The 23,011-nt window shown below is 39.3% G+C and overlaps 1 protein-coding gene across 4 annotated transcripts in view; it reads right to left on the reverse strand.

Moving 5' to 3' along the window:
- Positions 1–1,378: 1,378 nt before the first annotated feature.
- The window catches only part of TSC22D1 (TSC22 domain family member 1), a 133,816-nt gene continuing 112,183 nt past the window's right edge, over positions 1,379–23,011 (reverse strand). Inside the window, exons 1-3 of one of the 4 annotated variants that reach the window (XM_021697831.1) lie at positions 5,007–5,070; positions 3,881–3,932; positions 1,379–2,749 (exon numbers count right to left, since the gene is read on the reverse strand). In XM_021697831.1, the coding sequence (XP_021553506.1) occupies positions 2,492–2,749; positions 3,881–3,883 (261 nt within the window). In that variant the 5' untranslated portion in view covers positions 3,884–3,932; positions 5,007–5,070 and the 3' untranslated portion in view covers positions 1,379–2,491. Of the gene's footprint in view, positions 2,750–3,880; positions 3,933–4,334; positions 4,752–5,006; positions 5,071–23,011 lie in introns of those variants that run through there. The other 3 variants (XM_021697830.1, XM_044913546.1, XM_021697829.1) reach the window with 3 other exon arrangements.

The following is a 23,011-nucleotide window of genomic DNA, read 5'->3' on the forward strand; positions in this document are numbered from 1 at the left end:
ACATCTTTTGATTTTAATAATTCATGATTTCACATACAATATTCAGCTCCCAAAGTGTCATGGGAGTCCCACGTTTTTAATCATAAGTCCAAAATTCCATGAAATAATGGAGAAGGAAGTTCTCCACTATCTTAACAATACATTGACATGAAACTTCCCAAATCTTCTGCAATTACCACCTTTGATGTTGAGGATCTTCATTGAAAGCAAACGATGAAATGGCTAAAGATTTTGACTTATTATGGTTTTCTTTTTAAAGGAAATGTAATTACTATGTAAGTACCTCCTTATTTTTAAGCCAAAGTTATATAACCTTCAAAGTAAAATGACAAAGGCTTTTTTAAGTCCTCTCCAAATTCCTCAAACCATCTTCATGGCAATTGCCACCAGGCTGTGGCAGTCTGTAGTTTACGACTTCAACAAGAGCTGTGTCCCCAAACCCGTCACGCTGAGCTCCGTAACACATGCGCACTGTCCACTTCTCAGGAAGCGCCAATGTTCCATTCACCTATCAATCTACCAGCTCTACAACAGAAAAATGAAGGAGTCAAAAAAGTTAAGTCCTCGTCCTGCTAGGGTTTAAGTTAGCTTTGGAGCTCAAAAATGCCCCAACTCCCATTGGGTGGAAGGAGTGTTGCTGAGGTCCTAGGGCACATTAGAGCTGATAAATCCACCCTGTTCACACTGCTTGCTGATATGGCCCCCAGAACAGGTCAGGCTCACATCTCAGATGCCAATTTGCCTTACGATTCCATTATGCTTTTAATTTCGACCTAAGGAATCAACTGGGATGGACTGACTGCCTTGCTCGTCTGGTCCCACCTCAAATCCAGTAGAGGAAACACCTGGAATCATCTTGTCTTTTGCTTGGACATTTCCAGAAGCTGGAAACTCAATCCATGCTAGGAAAGACATCCCAATCCAGGGTGACAGTTTCTAAAGTGGAAATCAGCCTAACTTCCATCTTTCGATTCTAGAGCTGCTAATTGGGAGTATACACAGAGTTAAGGCTCATTACCCTCCCAGCTGGTAAACATTTGAAAATTAAGGCTTCCATAGACACCTAGAACTTCAAAGCCACAGAACTGAGAGATTTCTCTTTCAATGCCCCACATCGGCCCTGAGAGGTGAAGCCACTTGTCCAGGTGATACAGGGCTGAAGAAATAAGCTCTCATCTCCTTCACTACGTCTCTCCTTCCCTTACTGGCTTGAAATAATGCAATGTCTATTCATAGTTCAAACCACTAGCACCTCTTCTTTGTCCACACTTCACTCCCCTTCAAGATTTTGCTAGTCAAACTGTTTTAACTTTACCTGGAAATAGTTGCGAAGTGACTGTAGTAGTGTTAATACTCTAACATGAAAACACTTGTTTATCAACATTTTATATGCTTTATTGAAAGTTGACAAGTGCAAGAGTTAAATACAGTGACACCTTACAACTGTGTAGAGAACATGCACAGAAACGTATGCATAGAACTACTATACAGGTAATATGCAGAAACCCCTACTGCGAAATTCATTTCATTAGCTAGAACGGATCATTTTTCAAAGTATTCAACCAGCTCAATCAAAAGACTTCAGTGAACAGGAATTTACTCCAAGATATTCAGCAACTAGAAGATTTCAGATTACACAAAGTGACTGACGGTGCCAAATTCTTAAAATTTCTTTAGGTGTGGTTTTCTTCGTTTAGCATTTTTTTAGGTAGATCTCTATATAAAAGACAATCCACACCTCTTCAGACAGCCAATGAAACATCTAAATTTCAATCTGTACAACCTAAATAGTAGTTACAGTCCTCTATTGTACAAAATAGTTACACTACATACACAAATATACAATAAGCAAAACAACCTTCATGTAAGAGAGCCTAGGTCCCAGCTACCTGTCACCGTTTTAGTCAGAGTTTTGTGTCATCCACTGTTTCCAGAAAGAGGCACAGTACTATTGTTTTATGGATTTTTGGTGACAGTCGTCAGTTGGTACGATGAACTACATTTCCCCTCATCTTAGGTGAGACTACGCGTCAGTCTTTACTTTGACCTCCCTTTTAAGGTCCTCCTGGGGGAGAAGAGGAGAGAGGAAAGTCCAGTGGAGCCCCACTGCTTCAAACCCCGTGGAGTATACTACATGCAAGCAGGAGAGAACTCTTGGGAGCGGGGATGGGGAGCAGGGAAGGGATGGAAAGGCACACAGCTCCTAGGCTCGAATGAAACCACTTCGCACATATCTGCCAAGCTGCACGGGGTCCCAGTATAACCATGCTAATTCTCTGATTAACCTTTAATTCACCCAACTAAGAAATGTCTTCAAGCCAAAAGCATATGAGTGTTTAATACTGGAAAAAAGAGACAATGGCGTATGTCAATCTCACTTCTCTTTTGCAGCGAGCAGTGAAATGGGCGACTGTGGAGGCGGAGGCCCCTGGTACAGCTCTGGTCTGTTCAGTTCAGACAGCAGCAGCCAGTTCTGCGGGGGCCTAGGCAGCTACACCGTCGGTCCTGCGCCCTGCGACGCTGGCTGGGCCGGGGGCTGTGTGGTCCCCTGTGGCTGTGTGGTGGCAGGGGGGGAGCCAGTCTGCAGCTGGGCCTGAAACTGGGCAAGCTGCTCGGGACTGGCCAGTGTCTTCAGCAGATTGTTTTCCTGCTCCAGCTGGGAATTTTTCTCTATTAGTTCTTTGATTTGCTCTTTGAGGACCTCCACTTCCTCTCTAACCGCATACATCAAATGGCTTTTCACCAGATCCTGAAAGGCAGACGGAAAAAGAGGTTTAACTTATTATTTCCCAGATTCTGAATTTCTAAAGTATTATTTTGTAAGATTCTCCCTAACTGTTAACATACCCTGCCTTTAGCTTATTTAACCCGCCCTTGGAGCCATCTACTGAACACAACCACAACCGTACAAAATACTTAAGTTTAACGTATAAGGGGATCGGGCTTTTTTTAAAAGCCTATGCATTTTTCGGCGGCCGTTAGGCAGGGCCGCACACACTCGCGTTTGCCACTCCAGAAGGCGGGGCAGGAGCCTGGCGGCCGGGACGTCCAGGCCCGCAGCAGCGGTAGCCGCCTCCCCGCCCCCAAGTCCCTCCCTCCGCCCCCCGGACCGCCTCCCTCAGCACCGGCTGCAGCCAGTTCCTACAGAGCATGTTGCCGCATTTTCCTCCCTCCACCCCCACCCCCACCCCACCCCCCCTTTCGTGATTAAGCTGACATCACAGAAACCTGGGCAGACGTCGCAGCCAATGGGAGCTCGAGTTATTTATAGCTCCGAATTAAAGGTTCGGAGTTTGCCTAGCAACAGTGGGCAGAGAATCCCGTGAGAAGAGCCACAGGCGCTGCTCCAATAACAAAGAACAGCCAAGGCGGAAATAAAAAATAGGAGAAAACCAGGCACAGGCTGAGAAAGACAAAACTTTTCTCCGATTCTTCTTCATTGTGCAGTAGCCTACATCACTGGGGATCCGTTTGTACCAGGTCTAGAAAGCCCTTGAGATCCCCACTCTGTACCCCCTCCTTCCCCAGTGAACCTTAACATTCCTAGTAAAGCCACATCGCTAGAGATGTGCCCACGACCGAAGGACGCGCAGGGCAGAGCTTCCCTAGCAGTTCCCGAGCAAAAAGGGACACCTCTGCAAAAATCCCGACGTTGTGTGAAACCCGTCGGGAAGAGAGAACATTTAATACCCTCAGGGCCCCGTTCTCGGTCCGCAGCAGCCTTGGTATGTGGCTTCATGCTGGCCGAATGGAGACAGTGCTGGCATTTCTAAATGTATGAAGAGCAATCATCCTAACTATGGATGCACTGGTTCCATCCCAATCTCGCTTCCTGTACTGTGCCCACATTTAGTACAAATGATTTTTAATCAGTACATACCATAGCTTGCTCGATTTTGTTGTCAATAGCTACCACACTTGCACCAGAGGAGCTGGAAAAGAGGGGGGAAAATCGATAAATGGTATTTTTATAACATCCAAGACAAAAAGGACTTCCCAGTTCTGTGATGTTACTAGCATCATTTTTTGGACATTCTACAACGCTATGTAATATATCACCCTCCAGAAAACACCAGCCACTCTCTTACTAACGAATATCCAGACATATACCTATTTTAGTGAGCCACAAAAGGCTAAATTACATAATGTGGTACCAGCCTGCTCTCTGGCCAGAACTGCGAAAAGAAGGCTATTCTAAACATTTCAAAAAGCAACATCCATGTCACCGTAGTCTCTCGGCAATGGACAAAGGAATTCGCCTGGCTAGCTTTCACCTGCATTATTAGAAGTATCTCACGAGTAAATTTACAGAAACTATCCCAGCCGACATTTACCTATTGTCAAGTCTCACAGAGGCGTTTTCAGTCCCCAGCAAGGATGACAAGAAAGAAATTGAAAAATGTCTCAGTTGGTAAACTCCTAGATCCATCGCCACTGGTCTACACCATTGGGATTTCATGCAATTGCAGCCAAAAACACCCTCGCGGAAAAAAAAAGGGAATACCAGCAGCCTCGTCTGAGCTAGATAAAAAATCTTCTAGCTTTCTGCAGCCCAGGGAAAAACGGAAAACAGCAGCCTTAATTTAAAGAAACCCGGCTTCTGGGGCTTGGCGATCGGGGAAGATGCTGATCCCACCGCTGTGCAGAGAAGCCTCCCACAACGACAGCCAGGCTCCACTAAGGCTATGGACCAGGACTCGGACTCGCCGCAGAATATATGGAGGAGAGAGCCGCGCCGATTGGCCAGCACCCTATTGGCACCTCCCCTTTTCCCTTCCCCGCCCTCCTCGAGCTTCCCCGCCTTCCCTCCTCCCAACCCCCGCAACCCCCCAGCCCCCAGCCTCCCGATCGGATCCCGCTCTTCGGGTGGGCTGACCCAGGCCGCAGTGGACCCGCAGAGCTGCGGGGCTACCGAGGCCTCTACAGCCTCGGAAAGCCGGACCACTACTTCGGCGGAAAACGTCAAGAGTCCCTGAAAATACAACTGGGGCCCCGCACGTGCTTACGTTTAAGGGGAGTCAGACCCCGTCCCAGAAGCCGCCTGTCCCTGAAGCTTCCGAACGGCTAAAGCTTCCTATTTGCAACCAGAACCGTCTGAGCTACTGGGCATGCCCAGTCCCACCGCTAAGACTTGGAGGAGCTCGAGCGTCTCGATTTCAATTATCTAGTTCTTACAGGCAACAGTAATGGGAGGATTTTATAGGCAGGTTTATTTATAAGGATAATAACCGTACTGTAATAACACCTTTTAAAGAGGTAGTGAATTTTGGAGGGAAAAATCACGTTTGCTTTCTGAGAATACTACTTTTTCACGGATCTATTAAATAGTTGTAGAAACAAAACAAAAAACATTACATATTCTTTGCTAGGCATATATCTATTGAAGCAAAAAGGAACCCATAAGATGACGAAATTAGGTAGATCTTCCCAAAACGTCCCTAGAGCCATAAGCCTTAAAATCACATCTCCCTCCTTCCATTTATAGCTAAAAAACTCAATCCACAGGTTGAATCCTACATCGATCTATTTTCAGTAAGTCCCTAAAGCAAGTTTTTGGAAGTGGCAATTCCTGTAAGTCTCAACCCTATGAGTTTTCTTACATCAGAAGGACTGAAGTATTATAAAGTATGTATTTCATCCTGATGGCCATACTGACCAAGTAATTCCCTTCCCCAAACCAAAATCAAGAGATCTGGGTGTAAAAATGACTAACCCATTGCTTATTTCCTCTATTAATTTAAAATATTTGCAAGGATGCATCAATTGAGGCTACAATTTAATATACTAAAAATCTAAGGCCTTAAATTTGCTTGATTATTATAAATTCTATGGTTTGCAAGTCAATAGTTAAGAAAGCAAATTTAACCTCTACTATACTGCCCTCTAATGGCACAAGCCTATAAAACCACAAAAAAACTACAAATAGTGAAGACTTCTCTAATCCATAGGCGAGCTGTACCATCACAAATAATTTCAATATAAAATTTGACCACAGAACATGATATGTGTAAATAATCTATTTACACACACACATCTTTTCTCGCTCAAATGGGCATTCTCTCTCAATTTCGCATCCTTCAATCCTCAGTATCCTTTAATTTAGGACATTTTAATTGCCATCACAACCTTTCAGACATTCTTTTAGGTTGACCCAGTGCTGCCAGAGAGCATCTGGTTCTAGAAACGGTCTAAAGGAATTAGGGACCAAATCTGGCAAATGTGGTAGATGATGACAAGGACAATGAATTCTCTTTTGGGTTGAAAACCTAAGTGTGACTAACTATAAAGCAGTAACATTCTTTTTTATTGTAAGGGTCATAATAATCTCCAAATTTTAAGCCTTTGCTTTTGAATAACAATGTTTGTTGGCATATTTGTGATTTACAAAACTTGATATATATACCATCTCAGATGAAAGAAATCTATTTGAGGAAGGCACCCATTTTCAGTAAAAAGAAACAGAATAAGTGGAAGCTTAAAAATCAGTAATTCGGAAAGCAGGGATGTGGTCCCTCTGTCTGTGAGTGCAAGACAGAATTATTATTTACTACACAGTAGTTTATATATTTTGAAAGTTAAAGTTACCACAAACTATATGTGTAATTAAATCCATTTACCTATTTTAGCTGAACCACACAGAGGACAAATTATTAAAGAAAGCATCATCTTAAACTGTAAAAAAAAAAAAAAGCTTAAAAAAGTAAAACTCTTGAGGTCATATGAAGAAATGAATTTAAAATTCCCAGTTGAAGAGTTCTTGAACACAAACAGAAAGAAACAAGCTGGTTATGCTTCCATTTTACTTGTTTGAACAGATCACCACTGGATTAAGCTACAGAAGCCAATATAAGCCATCACAGTCTGTTTAATCCATATCTCTGCAGAGGGACCTTATGGTCATCTCCAGCACTTTGCTATTTTAAATAAAATTGCAAGAAATATCTTGTATGTACATCCTTGACCCATTTGTGTATATATTTCTAGAGAATTTGCAGGGCCAGAGGATATAAACCTCCCCCACCAAATTATTAGAAATCTATTGTTTTCGTATACATAAATGTGCTAGAATTCCTTTCAAACTAGATTTTTATCTGCAGACTGGAAAGACAATTTGAAAACAAATTAACTGGAGGAAAGCTCCATGGAGGGGAAACCCATGGGTCAGAAATATCTGAGGCACAAAGTCACTAGAATTACTCTCAAAAATACTTCTCTTTGTAAGACAAAACATCTATGAGTCTGGTGCCTACTCAGAGCTCAACAAAGACTAGCTGATAGGACAGGGAAAACACTGAGGGAGCCCACTTCTCCCTCTGCCTGCCACTGCCCCTGCTTATGAGTGCTCTTCCTCTGACAAATAAATAAATAAAATCTTTTTTAAAAAAATGAAAAAAGCCCTACACCAAAGCACATCAGCATGAAAATAAAGATCACTTGGGACAGAGAAAAATCTTAAAAGCTTCCGAACAGAAAAAACAAGTTATAAACACAGGAACAAATAATCAGAATGGTTTTTGCTGGCTGCCACAGAACAATGGAGAAAATTCTGAGAGAAAACATTCTCACATAGCCAAATTATCATGTAAGTGTAAAGGTAGAACAAAAACATTTTCAGACATTTCAGACACCAAAATGGAGGAACAAATCAGGCAAAAGGGTTGAAATTTTTAGAAATAAAGAATACTGTCTATTTCAAAAGGAAAAAGAGAGAGAAAAGGTGTAAGAAACATGAACCAGGGACTGAGATGCTGGAGAGAAGGGAGGGAATCAACAGGATGATGGGGAAGGAAATCTCAAGATGACAGCCTCTAAGCAAGCCTAAGTAGCACCTGACCTGTAAGGGTGCAGAAAGATGGGGGCCGCTCAGGGAGGGATGGCTTCGGTGGGTGGGAGTAAACAGAGAGATGATCCAATACGTCTGAGCATTTGCAGGGGGGAGGGGAGCCACAGACAGGTGTCTGACAGATCTAATGGCGCAACTGGATAAGTTCAAAGCAATTTTACAGAAAACAAAAGCAAGAAAAAAAACTAGTATGCTTATCAATAAAATTTACATAACTATATTAATTTTGAAATTTTTTATTTGTTTTAACTTTAAAAAGTTAACTGCATTGCAAGGGTGGTGCGGAGAAAACCTGAGTCATAAGAATGGTTTATAAGTGCTAAATCTGAATCTACGACAGTTTGATTATAAAATATCTAAAATTTACAAAGCAAGAAATAACAGTATAAATATATTACAGAGACATGTGTAGGTAAATATGAGAAAACAAAAAATTTTGGCTGCCTCTGAGGAATAGACAGGGGGACTGAAATTTATACTTATATATATTCATATATATACATTTTTTTTTCTTTAGGGATGATCTTTTGATGTGATCTTTAGGGATGTAGAAGTATTTTCCTAAAGTAAGAGAATGGGATGTGCAGAGGGTTCCTCTGCTCCCAGGCTGCAGGTGAGTACTTATCAGCACAAGCATGTGAGGAAACTACCAATGCTGGGAAAGAGCCACCCAAAAGAAGCAGGCAGAAACAATTTTTGGAAATCGCACAGGGTCAGGAATAGTTGGTGTTACCATCAGCCAGAGTAAAAACAAAACATAACAAAACAAAAAACAACTTACAAACATGGGGCACCAGATATTCAGAAGGATACTGCCAAAGTCGTGGGGAAAAATTAGTTCTAGACTAAAAGGTGTTTGGGTCTTGTGCAAAGCAGTTTTAAAGGAAGCCTTGAAGATCAAACTGTTTCCAAGTAACTTAATTTTGTCCCAAAACAAAGCTCAAGGATATTAAATAAAATAGAGTTAGCATCCAATAATTCACAGTGTCTGGCATCCAATGAAAAGTACCAGGCATACAAACGCAGGGAAATATAACAAGGAAGAAAATCAATCAAAATGACCCAGATATGACAAAGATGATATATAATTTGTAGACAACGACATTAAAACAATTATTATAACCATATTTTATATGTTCAAGAAGGTGGAGGGAAAATTAGCATATTAAATAGTAGAGGTATGGAAGGTATAAAGAAATTAGATTTCTGAAGATGAACAATATAATGTTTGAGAAGAAAAATACAATGCATGGGATTAAGAGTAAATTAGACAGGCAGAAGAAATATTAGTGATATGTTTGCAATAAAAGGATCCAAAATAAAACACAGGGAGGGGGAAAAAAAACTGAAAAAAATAAAACAAGAAAAGAGCATCATTGAACTGTGGGGCAATTTCAAGCAAATATATCTTTAGTGAAATCCCTAAAGAAGAGAAAAGAGAAGGAGAGAGGAAAAATATTTGAAGAAATAATGGCAATTTGCCCCAAGTTTTATTAAAATAATAAATCCACAGATCCAAGAAACTAAGCCTCAAGCAAGAGAATTGTGGAGAAAACTGCAATAAGGGTGTGTCATAATCAGATGGCTTAAAACCAGTGACAATGAGAAAATTTAAAAGCAGCCCAAGAAAAGAACTAGATTATACACAAAGCAACAAAGATAAGAATGTAGCCGACTTGTGGGTTGGAAACAGCTAGATGGAAGACAGTGTGGCAATATCTTTAAACTGTTAAAAGAAAAATTTCAAAAACCTGTCAACCTATAATTCTATGCCCAGTGAAAATACCTGTCAAAAATAAAGGTGAAATTCATTCTTTTACAGACATACAGAAGTTGGGAGGATTCATCACAGGCAGACCTGCACTAGAAGAAATTTTAAAGTTCGCTCTTCGGACAGAAGGAAAATGATGGAAATCTAAATCCACACAAAAGAATGAAGAATATCAGAAATGGTAACTACGTGGTTAAATATTAAAAAAAAAAAAAAAACTGTTCCCTATCTCTCTTTTTTTAAAGATTTTATGTATTTATTTATTTATTAGAGACAGAGAGAGAGAGGTGGGGTGGGGGAGGCAGAGAGAGAAGCCAGCTCCCCACAGAACAGGGAGCATGACATGGGACTCAATCCCAGGACCCTGGGAACATGACCCAAGCTGAAGGCAGATGCTTAACCAACTGAGCCACCCAGGCGCCCCCTAACAATCTCTTTCAAGAGATAAATAAGTGACTGTTTATTAGACAGACTCATAGATACGAGAAACAAACTTGGTTACCAGAAAGGGAGGGGTTGGGGCGGGCGGGTCAAAATAGATGAAAGGGATTAAGAGGTACAGACTTCCAGTTATAAAATAAATAAATCATGGGGATGTAAGGTGCAGTATAGGGAATACAGTCAATAATACTGTAGTAACTTTGTGTGGTGACAGATGGTTGGTAGACTTATCACTGAGATCATTTCATAATGCACAAAAGTATCAAATCACTATGCTCCTCACCTGAAACAAACAGAATTTTGTATGTCAACTGTACTTGAATAAAAAAAATTAAAATTAGAAAAAGATGATTAACTGTTTAAGGCAGAAATAATAACCAGGTATGGGGGGTGCAAAAACATATGTAGAAGTAAAATGTAGGACAAAAATAGGACACAGACCAGGAGGAGAGAATGAGCGTACTGCTGTAAGGTTCTTACTTACTTGAAAATAAGACTATTATAAGATGTGTACTGCAAACTCTAAAACAATGACTAACTACAAAGATATAGCTAATAAGCCAGTAAAGAAGATAAAGTGGAATCATAACAAAATATACAATCTAAAAGGAGAAGGGGGATAAAGAACAGAATAAAAAACAAATACCATGATAGTAGACTTTAACTATAGCACTAATCACATTAAATGTAAATAGTTCCAATTAAACACCTTAATTAAAAGGTAAAGGTTGTCAGACTGAACTTTTTAAAAAAAGCAAGACAAAACTATATGCTGCCTATAAGAAACATACTTTAAGTATAAAAGCACAAATAGGTAAAAATAAGAGGATGAAAGAAGATATTATATGTTAACAATAATCAAAAGAATGCTGAAGTGGCTGTATTATTCAGACAAAGTGCACTGCAGAGCAAAGATCATTTCATAATGAATAAAGGGTCAATTCATCAAGCGGCCATAAAAATCCTAAATGTTTACACAGTGACAACAGAGCTTTAAAACACATGAAGCAAAAATTGATAGAATTGTAAGGAGTTTTCAATAATCTTCTCTCAATAACTGGAGAAAAAATAAGCAGAAAATAAGTAAAGATACAGAACACTTGAATAACAATGCCAACCACTTGACCTAATTTGTTTTTGCAGAACATTCCATCCATAACAAGAGAATACACATTCTTTTCAAGCACACGTGGCATTTTTTCCAAGATAGAGCATATTCTGAGGCATAAATCAAGTTTTAATTAATTTAAAAGGATTCACATCACACAAAGTAAATTCTCTGAGCACAATGGAATTAAAATAGAAATCAATTACAGAAAATTATCTGGAAAATCTCCAAATATTTGGAAATAAAATAACACATATCTAAATAACTCATGGGTCAAAAAAGTAATCAAAAGAAAAATTAGGAAATATTCTGAACTGAATGAAAATTTAAAAATGGCATATCAAATTTATTTCAATAAACTTAACAACTTAGATGAAATGGACCAATTCCTAGAAAGACACTATCAAAACTCACTTGAGGAAAAACAGGTAACATAAATAGCACTATGTCTATTTTAAAAATTAATTTGTAGTTTAAAATCTTCCTACACACACACACACACACACACACACACACACACACACACACACAAACCTCAGGCACAGATAGATTCACTGGTGAATCCTACTAAACATTTAAGGAAGAAATAATACCAATTCTACACAAACTCTTTCAGAAAACCGAAGAGGAGAAAACACTTCCCAGCTTATTCTATGAGACCAGCATTTCCCTAATACTAAAATCAAAGACATCATAAAAGAAAAAATAAAATAAAAGCAAAACTACAGGCCAATAAATACAGATATAAAAATTCTTAACGGGGCGCCTGGGTGGCTCAGTTGGTTAAGCGACTGCCTTCGGCTCAGGTCATGATCCTGGAGTCCCAGGATCAAGTCCCGCATCGGGCTCCCTGCTCAGCAGGGAGTCTGCTTCTCCCTCTGACCCTCCCCGTCTCATGTACTTTCTCTCATTCTCGCTCTCTCAAATAAATAAATAAATCTTTAAAAAAAAAAAAAATTCTTAACAAAATTTTAGCAAATTGAATCCAACTAGACATACAAAGGATAATAAATACATCCTGACCAAATGGAATTTATCCTGGGATTGCAAGGTAAACATATGAAAATCAATGTGATTCACCCTATTAACAGACTAAAGAAAAATTATAGGATCATCTCAATAGATGCAGAAAAAGCAACTGACAAAATTCAACATCCATTCATGAAAAAACGTTCAGCAAAACAGGAACTAAAGGGATTTTCCTCAACCTGATAAAGGGCATCTATAAAACACATCCATCTTACATCATACTTAATGGTAAAAGAATGAATGCCTTTCCTTTAAGATTTTAATCAATCTGACCACTTCTGTTCAATCTGATACTGAACTAATAGCCAGGCAATAAGGCAAAAATAAATAAATCAATACATAAGTAGCATCCAGATTGGAAAGAAAAAAATATATCTGTATTCACAGATGATTGTCTATGTACAAAATCCCAAAGCATCCACAAATAAATTACTAGAACTAACAAGAAGCATGTTTAAGGGTCATAGAATAGAAATTCAATATAGAAAAATCAATTGTATTTCTCTATGTTGGCACAAACAAGTAAAATTTAAATTTTACAAAGTTCCATTTATGATAACATGAAAAACACATGAAATAGGTATAAATCTAATATAATATATACAAGATCTTTATGCTGAAAACTATCAAACATAAAAGGAACAAAAGAGAACCAAATAAAGTGGTGAGATATACCATGTTCGTCGACTGAAAGACAATATCATTATGTCAGTTCCTCCTCCCCTTAATTAATATATAGAATCAGTGTGGTCCCAATCAAAATTCCAGGAAGACCTTTTGTAGAAAATGACAAACTGATTCTAAAATTTACATGTAGGGACACCTGGGTGGCTGAGTCGGTTAAGCGTCTGCCTTCGGCTCAGGTGGTGATCCCAGGGTCCTGGGATCAAGTCCCGCATCGGGCTCCTTGCTCAGGAGGGAGCCTGCTTCTCCCTCTGTCACTCCCACTGCTTGTGCTCTCTCTCTCTGACAAATAAATAAATAAAATCTTTTTAAAAATTTACATATAAAGGCAAAGGAACTGGAATAACCAAAACAATTTTAGAAGAACAAAGCTGAAGGACTCGTACTACCTTATCGCAAAACTTTCTGTAAAGCTACTCTAATCAAGATAGTACAGTACTTGTGAAAAACAGAGGTACAGAGCAATAGAACAGAAGAGGGGGTCAGAAGTAGACCCCATACAAATGTAGCAAATTGATTCTCAACAAAGATGTAAAGTTGATTCAATGCAGAAAGACAATCTTTTCTAATACCGCTAAAACAACTAGATAGCCACATATAAAATAAAATCAAACAAAAACCCCCAACCTGATCAATTCCTCCCACCATATGAAGCAGTAACTTAAAATGGACCATAGACCTAGGGGTGCCTGGGTGGCTCAGTCGGTTCAGCGACTGCCTTTGGCTCAGGTCATGGTCTCAGGGTCCTGGGGTCGAGCCCCTAGTTGGGCTCTCTGCTCAGTGAGGAGTCCGCTTCGACCTTTCCCTCTGCCCCTCTGCCCCATTTGTGTTCTCTCTTGCTTGCTCTGCTCGCTCTCTCTCTCTCTCAAATAAATTAAAAAAAAAAATCTTTAAGAAAAAAAAAAAAAAAGGACCATAGACCAAAATGTAAAATCCCAAACCATAAAACTCCTGCAAGAAAACATATGAGAAATCTATGGCACCCTGAATCAGGTAAAGATTTCTTAGCTACAACACCAAAATACACTTGATGAAAGAAAAAAGAAAAAAACAACCAATAAACTGGACTTTATCAAAATGAAGAATTTGTTTTTTGAAAGGCATAGCTATAAGAATGTAAAGACAAACTACAGACTGGAATTAAATATTGCAAGTCACATATCTGATAAAGGAACCTATATCCAGAATATATAAATAACTCTCAAAACTCAATAGCAAGAAAACAAACAACCCAATTAAAAAAATAGACAAAAGACACTTCATCAAAGAAGATATATGAATGGTAAACAGGCACATGGAAAAAATGCTAAACATCATTAATCATTACAGAAACACAAATTAAAACCATAATGAGATACCACTGCATGCCTATTAGAATGGCTACTTTCAAAAAATTTTTTAAACCTAAAAATGCCAACTGTTGACAAGAATGCAGAGTGACTGAAATGCTCATATATTGATGGTGGGAATGCAAAATGTTACAACAACTATGCAAAACAGTTTAGCAGTTACTTATAAAGTTAAACACACTTTCCATAAAACCCAATAATCCCAAGCCAAGTTATTAAGGGAAAGGAAAACTTATGTTCTCGCAAAAATCTGCAAATGAATGTTTTCAGTGGTTTTATCATAATGACTCAAAATTGGAAGCAACCCAAATTTCACTCAACTGGTTATACAAACCATGGTACATCTATACAATGGAATACTATTCAGCAATGAAATGAAATTAACTACTCACAATGAAATGAAAATACCTCACAAATGAATCTCAAATATATTTCAGTAAGTGAAAGAAGCCAGATTCAAAAGGCTGCTATATATATGATTCTATTTATATAACATTCTAGAAAAGGCAAAACTATAGGGACAGAAAAACATATCACAGATTGCCAAAGCTTTGGGGTAAAAGAGGGGAGGCTTTTGCAGGTAACAGAACTGTTTCTTGATGGTCGTGGCAGTACACTCACTGTGTTTGTGCAAACTTCTAGAACTATATGCTGAAAAGGGAAACTTTACTATATGTAAATTATCCTCAAAAATGAAAGAAAAAAAAAGTGGCTGCCTCCTAGGTAGTACACTGCGAAGAATGGGAAAAAAAAAAAAAAAAAGAAAGTAACTGCTTATACTTTTTATATATTCTATTTGATCTTTATACATGTACATATATTTTTTTATTGTAGTAAAAAACATAAAATTTACCAATGTAACCACTTCTAACTGTGCAGTTCAGTAGTGCTAAATATATTCACACTGTTGTGAAGCAGAACTTTTCATCTTGCACATCTAAAACTATACCCATTAAACAATTCTTCTTTATCCTCTCCCTCCAGCCCTGGTAACCACCATTCTACTTCCTGTTTCTAGGGATTTGACTACTTAGATACCTGTATATATATATATTATTTTGATTAAAAATATTTTAAAATAAAAACAAAAAAGAAAAAGCTATAAAAAGATATAATCCAAGGACTTGAACACTTTCATTGAAGAGAACTAAAATGACTATTTTATAACTAATTTCTCTATAATCATATGAAATGTATTATTGGGTCTGAATTTTAAACTGTAATTTTACCTTGTTCTTAAAGCTATAAGTTTGTTGGTGATTAATCTACAAGAGTTCTAATTCAGATATACCGATACTATTCCTAAGACCCACAGAGTTACATGTGTCATACAGTTCCACAATCCCATAGTGTTAAAAGACTTTTAAAAAATAAATACTGGGACATTGTGGACACAATAGCCAAACTATGGAAAGAGCCAAGATGTCCATCAACAGATGAATGGATAAAGAAGATGTGGTATATATACACAATGGAATATTATGCAGCCATCAAAAGGAATAAAATCTTGCCATTTGCAATGACATGGATGGAACTAGAGGGTATTATGCTGAGCGAAATAAGTCAATCAGAGAAAGACATGTATCATATGATCTCACTTATATGAGGAATTCTTAATCTCAGGAAACAAACAGGGTTGCTGGAGTGGTAGGGGGTGGGAGGGCTGGGGTGGCTGGGTGATAGACATTGGGGAGGGTATGTTCTACGGTGAGCGCTGTGAAAGGTGTAAGACTGTTGAATCACAGACCTGTACCTCTGAAACAAATAATACATTATATGTTAAAAAAAAAAAAAAAGAAGAAGAAGAAGAAGATAGCAGGAAGGGAAAAATGAAGGGGGGAAATCTGAGGGGGAGACGAACCATGAGAGACTATGGATACTGAGAAACAAACTGAGGGTTCTAGAGGGGAGGGGGGTGGGGAGATGGGTTAGCCTGGTGATGGGTATTAAAGAGGGCATGTACTGAATGGAGCACTCGGTGTTATATGCAAACAATGAATCATGGAACACTACATCAGAACTAATGATATAATGTATGGTGATTAACATAACATAATTAAATTAAAAAAAAAGAAAGAAATACTGGGGCACCTGGGTGTCGGTTGAACGTCTGACTCTTGGTTTCAGCTCAGGTCATGATCTGATTGAGCCCTTCTTCGGGCTCCATACTCGGTGGGGTGGAGTCGGCTTGAGATTCTCTCTCTCCCTCCTTCTTCCTCTGCCCTTCCCACTTGTGCTCTCTCTTGCACTCTCTCTCCCTCTCTCTCAAATAAATAAATCTTAAAAATAAAAAATAAATACTTGCTTTTGAAGTGTGAGAACTTCAAAAACCCTAACAAAATACTAATAAAATTTAAATATAATCTTTTATATTTATTTATATATTTTAAATATGTTTATATAATATATTGGGGCACCTGACTAGCTCAGTCATTGGAGTGTGCAACTCTTGTTCTTGGGGTTGAGTTTGAGTCCTATGTTGGGTGTAGAGATTACTTAAAAAAAAAAAAAAATCTTTTAAAAAAAATTCTTAAAAAAAAAATTTAAAAATCATGGGGCATCTGAGTGCCTTAGAGGTTAAGTGACTGACTCTTGATTTCGGCTCAGGTCATGATCTCAGGCTTATAAGATTGAGCTCCATGTCAGGCTCTGTGCTCAGCAGAGAGTCTGTTTAAGATTCTCTCTCTCCCTCTCCATCTGCCCCTCCCCCCCACCCCCTAATGTGCATGCTCTCTCTCTCTCTCTCTAAAATAAATAAATCTTTGGGGTACCTGGGTGGCTCAGTCGGTTAAGCATCTGCCTTTGACTCAGGTCATAATCCCAGGGTCCTGGGATCAAGTCCCTCTTTGGGCTCCTTGTTCAGCAGGGAGCCAGCTTCTCCCTCTCCCTCTGCCTGGCCCCCTGTTTGTGCTCTCTCTCCCTCTCTCTCTCTCTCAAGTAAATAAATAAAATCTTCTGCAAAAAATAAAAATAAAAAAATAATAAAAGTATTTCTTTGCCTTATTTAACATAACCACAAATTCCAAAAGAATGCTCATATCCTAAAAAGACTCAATGTCTTTAAGCAATAGGATTCAAATGGGCAGCATTCTTTTTTTCTTTTTTATCTCTGTGACAATAAGGTCCTCAAAGTCAAATTTCTTCATAAATTATCACTTTTCCTAATAGTGGTAGATTATGAAAATCAGGAGGCACAAGCAAAAAGGGCATCTCAGATTTAGAAGCCAAATGATATGCTATATAAAACATCTGAAGAAGTAAAAAGTTGTCCTGATTACGATTTTCTATTTCAAGAACCTCATGCAAGTCTCCTATCAAAAATGAATACCATTTCTATTTTACTTTTGCACAGCTATGGAAAATAGATACTTCGAGCTCTTCTTTTACTTTTTCAAAAGAACAAGTTACTTTAAGCCACATTTTCATGTTAAATTCCAGAAGATATCAACTTAGAGCAGTATAGAAAGAAGGGCCAGTAGGAACTGGATTAACCATTATTCTATGCATACAGAAACACTTGGGGCCATTACAGTCAGTCCTTTGGTGATCCTAAAACAATCAGATAAAGCTCAACTGAACAGTTTTATTTACAAAGGTGAACATAAATTCAGGGGTATTACACAGCTACTGAATTTCTAATGCACTACAGACTTCAGTGAGCATTAACAAATTGGAAAGGTAACTCTGTATGCTGGGGACACAATGTGTGTTTAGTAAGTACCTTCTGCTCTGATCAAAGGACACATTTCCATATTATGGTCTCTCTGAACTCCAGCTCCGTGACTTCAAAGGGCCTGAGGGTTTCTTTAACTGATCTATTCAGTATTCTAGAGCTGAAATGGACCTTAGAGATCCTGTAGTTCTAATTTCCTTTTTCTGTAGGTTTAGAAATGAAAGCTCAAAGACATTGTCGGTTTTGTCCAGGGTTTATCCACTTAATTGTAGGATGAGGCATAGAATCAACTTTTGATTCAATATATTGTCTTCTAGACATGCAGACCAGGAATTCTAAATCGATATATACTTTCATGTTTATATACATGTTTTCAATTTATATATGATATATACAATATTTATTTGTGTGTGTATATATATATACACACACACACTATATATTATACATGAACTAAGGAATATGAGAAATGGAAGAGTATCGAGATGGCAAACCCCGACTACTGGGTTTCCAGGCCTTGTCCTGAGTAAAGATGTGGGGCTCTTGGTGAGAGCCAGCCCTCTCAAGCTCAGTGTGTATTACATTATGATACCGGACAGGCTGTCAGGCACTCAGATCAGCCCAGTGCCAGTGAGGACCACAACCTGCAAAGGTGCTCCCCAGTCCCTGGAAGAGGTCCTGGCCATGAGGAGGGTTATCAGACGCACTGACCCAGCCTACTAACAGGCATATTACTTTGTGAACATGCTTAAGAATGATTTTTAAACTGTGCTTTCCTAAGCCCTGGTAGTTCTGTGGAGAGTCCTCATAGCAGTAAGGGCCAAGGCGAGCCCAACTGGACCAGAGAGAATGAAGCAGGCTGTGTTCCGCAGGCCTGTGGCCAGCGACAAGAGGAGAAAGTGGCCTTCACAGCACGTCACTCTGAAAACAGATCTTTACTCTTACTGGTCATCACCTGGCATCTCCTTCCCATTTCTTACCCAGAACAAGATTCTGATATTAACATATTTTCCTCTATTCACAATTAAGTAAGACAATATAATAAAAATAATAAGTACTGAATGGACTACAAAGGTCAGTGGAGTGGGAAATACATAATTTGTAATGATTTATAATTTTTTGTAACGGTTGTATAAAAAAACAATAAAAATATATAATTTACAATGATTTACAAACGTGTAAGTACTTCAACTTATTGCCAACTACTGTAAAAGACGTGGCCACTATGATATATCTGAGCTAAGATACAAACTAGAATAAAATAATTTTCTATACATTAGCTCTTCAGGTATTGCTTCCTTCATTTACTCATATTTATTCAGCTCTAAGCACACATGAGAGGCCAGAAACGTTGTTTGGCACTAGAATTATTAAGATGAGTAAGTCTCAGTCCCTGCTTTCAATGACCCCGGGGGTAGCTGGTGGCAGGGAAAAGACATGTGATAACTGGTATCATTTGGGTTTATAAAAAAGAATGGTGGTTAGCAGAAGGAAGCCAGAGACATTTTAGAGAGCAGAAGACTCTGCCTCTGGGCCTTGAAACACAAGTAGGAGTCGTGCAGTCAGACCGCAAGGTACAAAGAAAATGAGAACACTCCATGAAAAGGGCATGGCCAGGTAAAACCGGGGTCATAAAGCAGCAGGCTGAGTGTGGCACCTATCAGCTGCTGAGTGTGGTGAGGGAGTAGGAAGCTGGGGGTTAGTGGTGGGAGGTGCAGAGAGAAGCAGAAAGTTAACAAGCTGAAGACAGGCTGGGGCCTTATGGGCCACAAGATGGATGCTGGTCTTCTGTCCAAGGGCATGGGGGTCCACACAAAAGGGTTTCAGCAAGGCCCCCCGGACCACAGTGTACAAGATGAAAGGAGATGGGACTTGCCATGAAAGAATGGAAATTGTGAGGGCCAAAACCACGAGTGCAGATAGAGAGAAGAGGGGATGAATGCAAAAGGTATTTGGGAGATGGAATGGACAGGACTGGCGTGTGGGAGGTAAGGGAGGCTGGAGAGGTCCCAGGCTTCTGGATTACGTGAATGGGTGAAAGGTGATGACATTCACCAGGGTGACACTGCGGTTGGACCCTGGTTCTGGAAAATGGCACTGATGGGACACCCCAGGCAGTGGAAAATATGGCTTTGGAATTTCAGTGAGATCTGGCTTGAGAAAAACATTTGGAAGTTGTGTGTGGGGGGTGGGGGTAAGGAGCTGTGGGAGTGGATGAGATTACCTCAGGAATGGATATGGGAAAGAGATGGTGGGGCTGAGAGGCCACACACCGTTGGTGCAGCCATTTGACACAGCAAAGACACCTGGGTCTTCTGTGGGTCTAGTGGACCCCACAGAAAATAACTAGGCTTGAGCCATGTGGCAAGACCCTTGTCTAGGAGGACACTGGATAAAGAGACCAGGAAGCAAGCGGGTGAAGGTGGTTTGACTGGAGGGGTTTGGGAATGAAGCTATCAAGTCAGTTCTCCAAGGAACCACCAAATATGTCTCATGAGGGAGCCTGCATGTGAATGGCTGCCTCACAGGAAGAGCCAGCAGTCAGTCAGGTAGACAGAAAAGCAGCTGCAACCAATACAGAGAAGCCAGACCTGGCAACAGCCGACACAGGGGCTTCTGCCTCTCTGAGCTCGCTATCCCCCAAAGCTGGGGCACTACTTACTGAGGAGAGAAGGGAAGCATGTGAGAACCAAACAACACTCTGATTCTGACATGAGAGTCAAGTTTCTAAATGTGAAGAACTGAGTTTTAAAAAACTGTGACTACTGGGGCACCTGGGTGGCTCAGTAGGTTAAGCGGCTGACTCGTGATTTCAGCTCAGGTCACGATCTCAGGATTGTGAGATCAAGGCCAATTTTGGGCTCTGCACTGGGTGTGGAACCTGCTTGGATTCTCTCTGCCCCTCTCCCTCTGCCCCTCCCTCTCTCTCTCTAAAAAAATAATTTTTTAAAAACTGTGACTGTTTAAATAACCAACATTTACTGAGAAGGGATGGAAATACGTTGACATGTTGATAAGGAAGCCTGCTACCAGTGTGAAAGAGAGATTCAGCAGAAACAATTAGTAACAGTTATTTGAAGAAATAAAATCAAACTACATGTTTATTCTCCCCAGTGAGTGAGACACCTCAGTAAATAGTTATGGAGGGAGATCCAGAAGAATACAGCATAAAGCCAGCAGTGAAGGGGCAACTGGAAGACGAGGTCATGTCTCTGAAGGGACTGGCAAGAACTAGTTGAGATACACGGGGAGAAACCTTATCTGTGGGGCCTGTTGGGGCCACCACAGGTCCATATCACGCCCACTGATCACAAACACAATAGCCATAAAGGCTGACCAAGGAGAGCCCTGCAAGATCTGAGGTAAGGACATCCATCTTCTCCCTCTCCCCAGGCCCACACCAAGGGAGCTTGCTCAGGGAAGGGGGGGAAGGGGCAGATAGATATGGGAATAGACCAGGCCCCTCCATCTCCATTCCAAATTGCTAGGGACACAAGCTTAGCCTGCCTTGGCAGAAGTGGACAGCTTTGAAGCAAATATGATATAAAGTCATTAAATAATAAAACTAGTCTTAAGAATCCAAAGTTCCTTAAACTGTAAGTCAGAAAACTAACTTTAGTTATAGAACTAAAGTGAGATACTGTGAAGCAGCCCCATTAAACAGCAAAAAGGAAGAGCTTGCAAAGGGTAAAACTGGTATAATTATTAGAAAAATAAAACCACCACATATTCATACCCTGGAAAATTGAGACTTCTCAATCAACTGGTTATATGTGCATTTTCTTATTTAAGTCTTACAACTGAGGTAGTAGGTACCCTTATTTTCTTCAAGTAAAGAAAAAATAAAAAACACTGAGGCTTAGAGTGGCCAAACAACTGGCCCAAGGTAACACCATGCTTAAACAAATTCCAGTCAGTGGATGCTGATATAGAGCACAACTCCACTACCACACAGAACCAAAAGGTAGACAGTTCCTAGACACCCCAGAAATGCATGGTTAATTTAGTAAAAAACTTTTACACCTGTCCTTAAAGTTGTAAAGGTTACTTGTAGTCATTATGGTTAGACACTTTGGGGTAATTTATATCTTAAATATACTGATTTTTCAGACTACTTGTGTTTCTAATAAAAAGAAATAATCTTAATAGGCTTTAACAGTTTTGTAACTGATTTGAAGGCAAAGTAAAAACACAGTATGATTCCTCTAATTTAGTCTAATGTGGAAAATTTAAAAATCCTTCATTCTATTACACAATTTAAATCCTACAAATATTTTCAAAATTCAGTGATATTATTTTGAATAAAACAAGATGTTTTGTTAAAGTCATTAAAATGGTGTCAGTGACAAAGCAAAATTCCCATCATTTACCCCAAGTCTGGATAATTCTGCATAAATTACATAAAATTAAATATTTCAAATAGACACTGTGAGCAAAAGCAGAGTTAATTAAAAACAACTTTGCCTTTAATAAATGGAGGGGGCACCAATTAGGTTAATATTAAGGGATTTTTAAAAATCAAATATCTTACCTAATCAAGATAACTAGGTTAAGTGAGTAATTAACCTGTTTCAATACTTCAGTATGCTTGGAATAGAAAAGATATTTTTTTAATGAAGTATTTAAAGCATAAAAAATACATGTAACACTTATGAAGCGTAACGGTAGAATAAACACCCACAAACCCCCTACCAAACTAAGATCATGACCAATGCCACTAAAACCCCTGTGTGCTCCCAGCCTCACTCAGAGGGCAACACTTCCCTAGCCTGAAAGTTTTCAAAGTGTCATTCCCACTGAGTTACTAGGTTTAATGTCTGCCTCTTTGCACTAGAAGGTTGGGAAGGGGAGGGACTTACTGTTTTATTGACCAGCGTGTCCCAAGCATCTATATCAGAACCTAGTATACAGTAAGTACTCAATATGGTGTTACTGAATGAAGGAAAATGAACAGTAATAATAATCATAATGATAATAGCAGCAAACACTTAATCACACTTCGGACTCGTCAGTCCCTAGTCCAAGCCCATTACATGTAACTCATTTATCCTCCCAACAGCTCTCTCATCTAGGTACCATTACTGTCCTCATTTATATAGATGAGGAAACTGAG

The sequence above is a fragment of the Neomonachus schauinslandi genome, chromosome 3 (assembly GCF_002201575.2).
Source record: "Neomonachus schauinslandi chromosome 3, ASM220157v2, whole genome shotgun sequence".
NCBI lineage: Eukaryota > Metazoa > Chordata > Mammalia > Carnivora > Phocidae > Neomonachus > Neomonachus schauinslandi.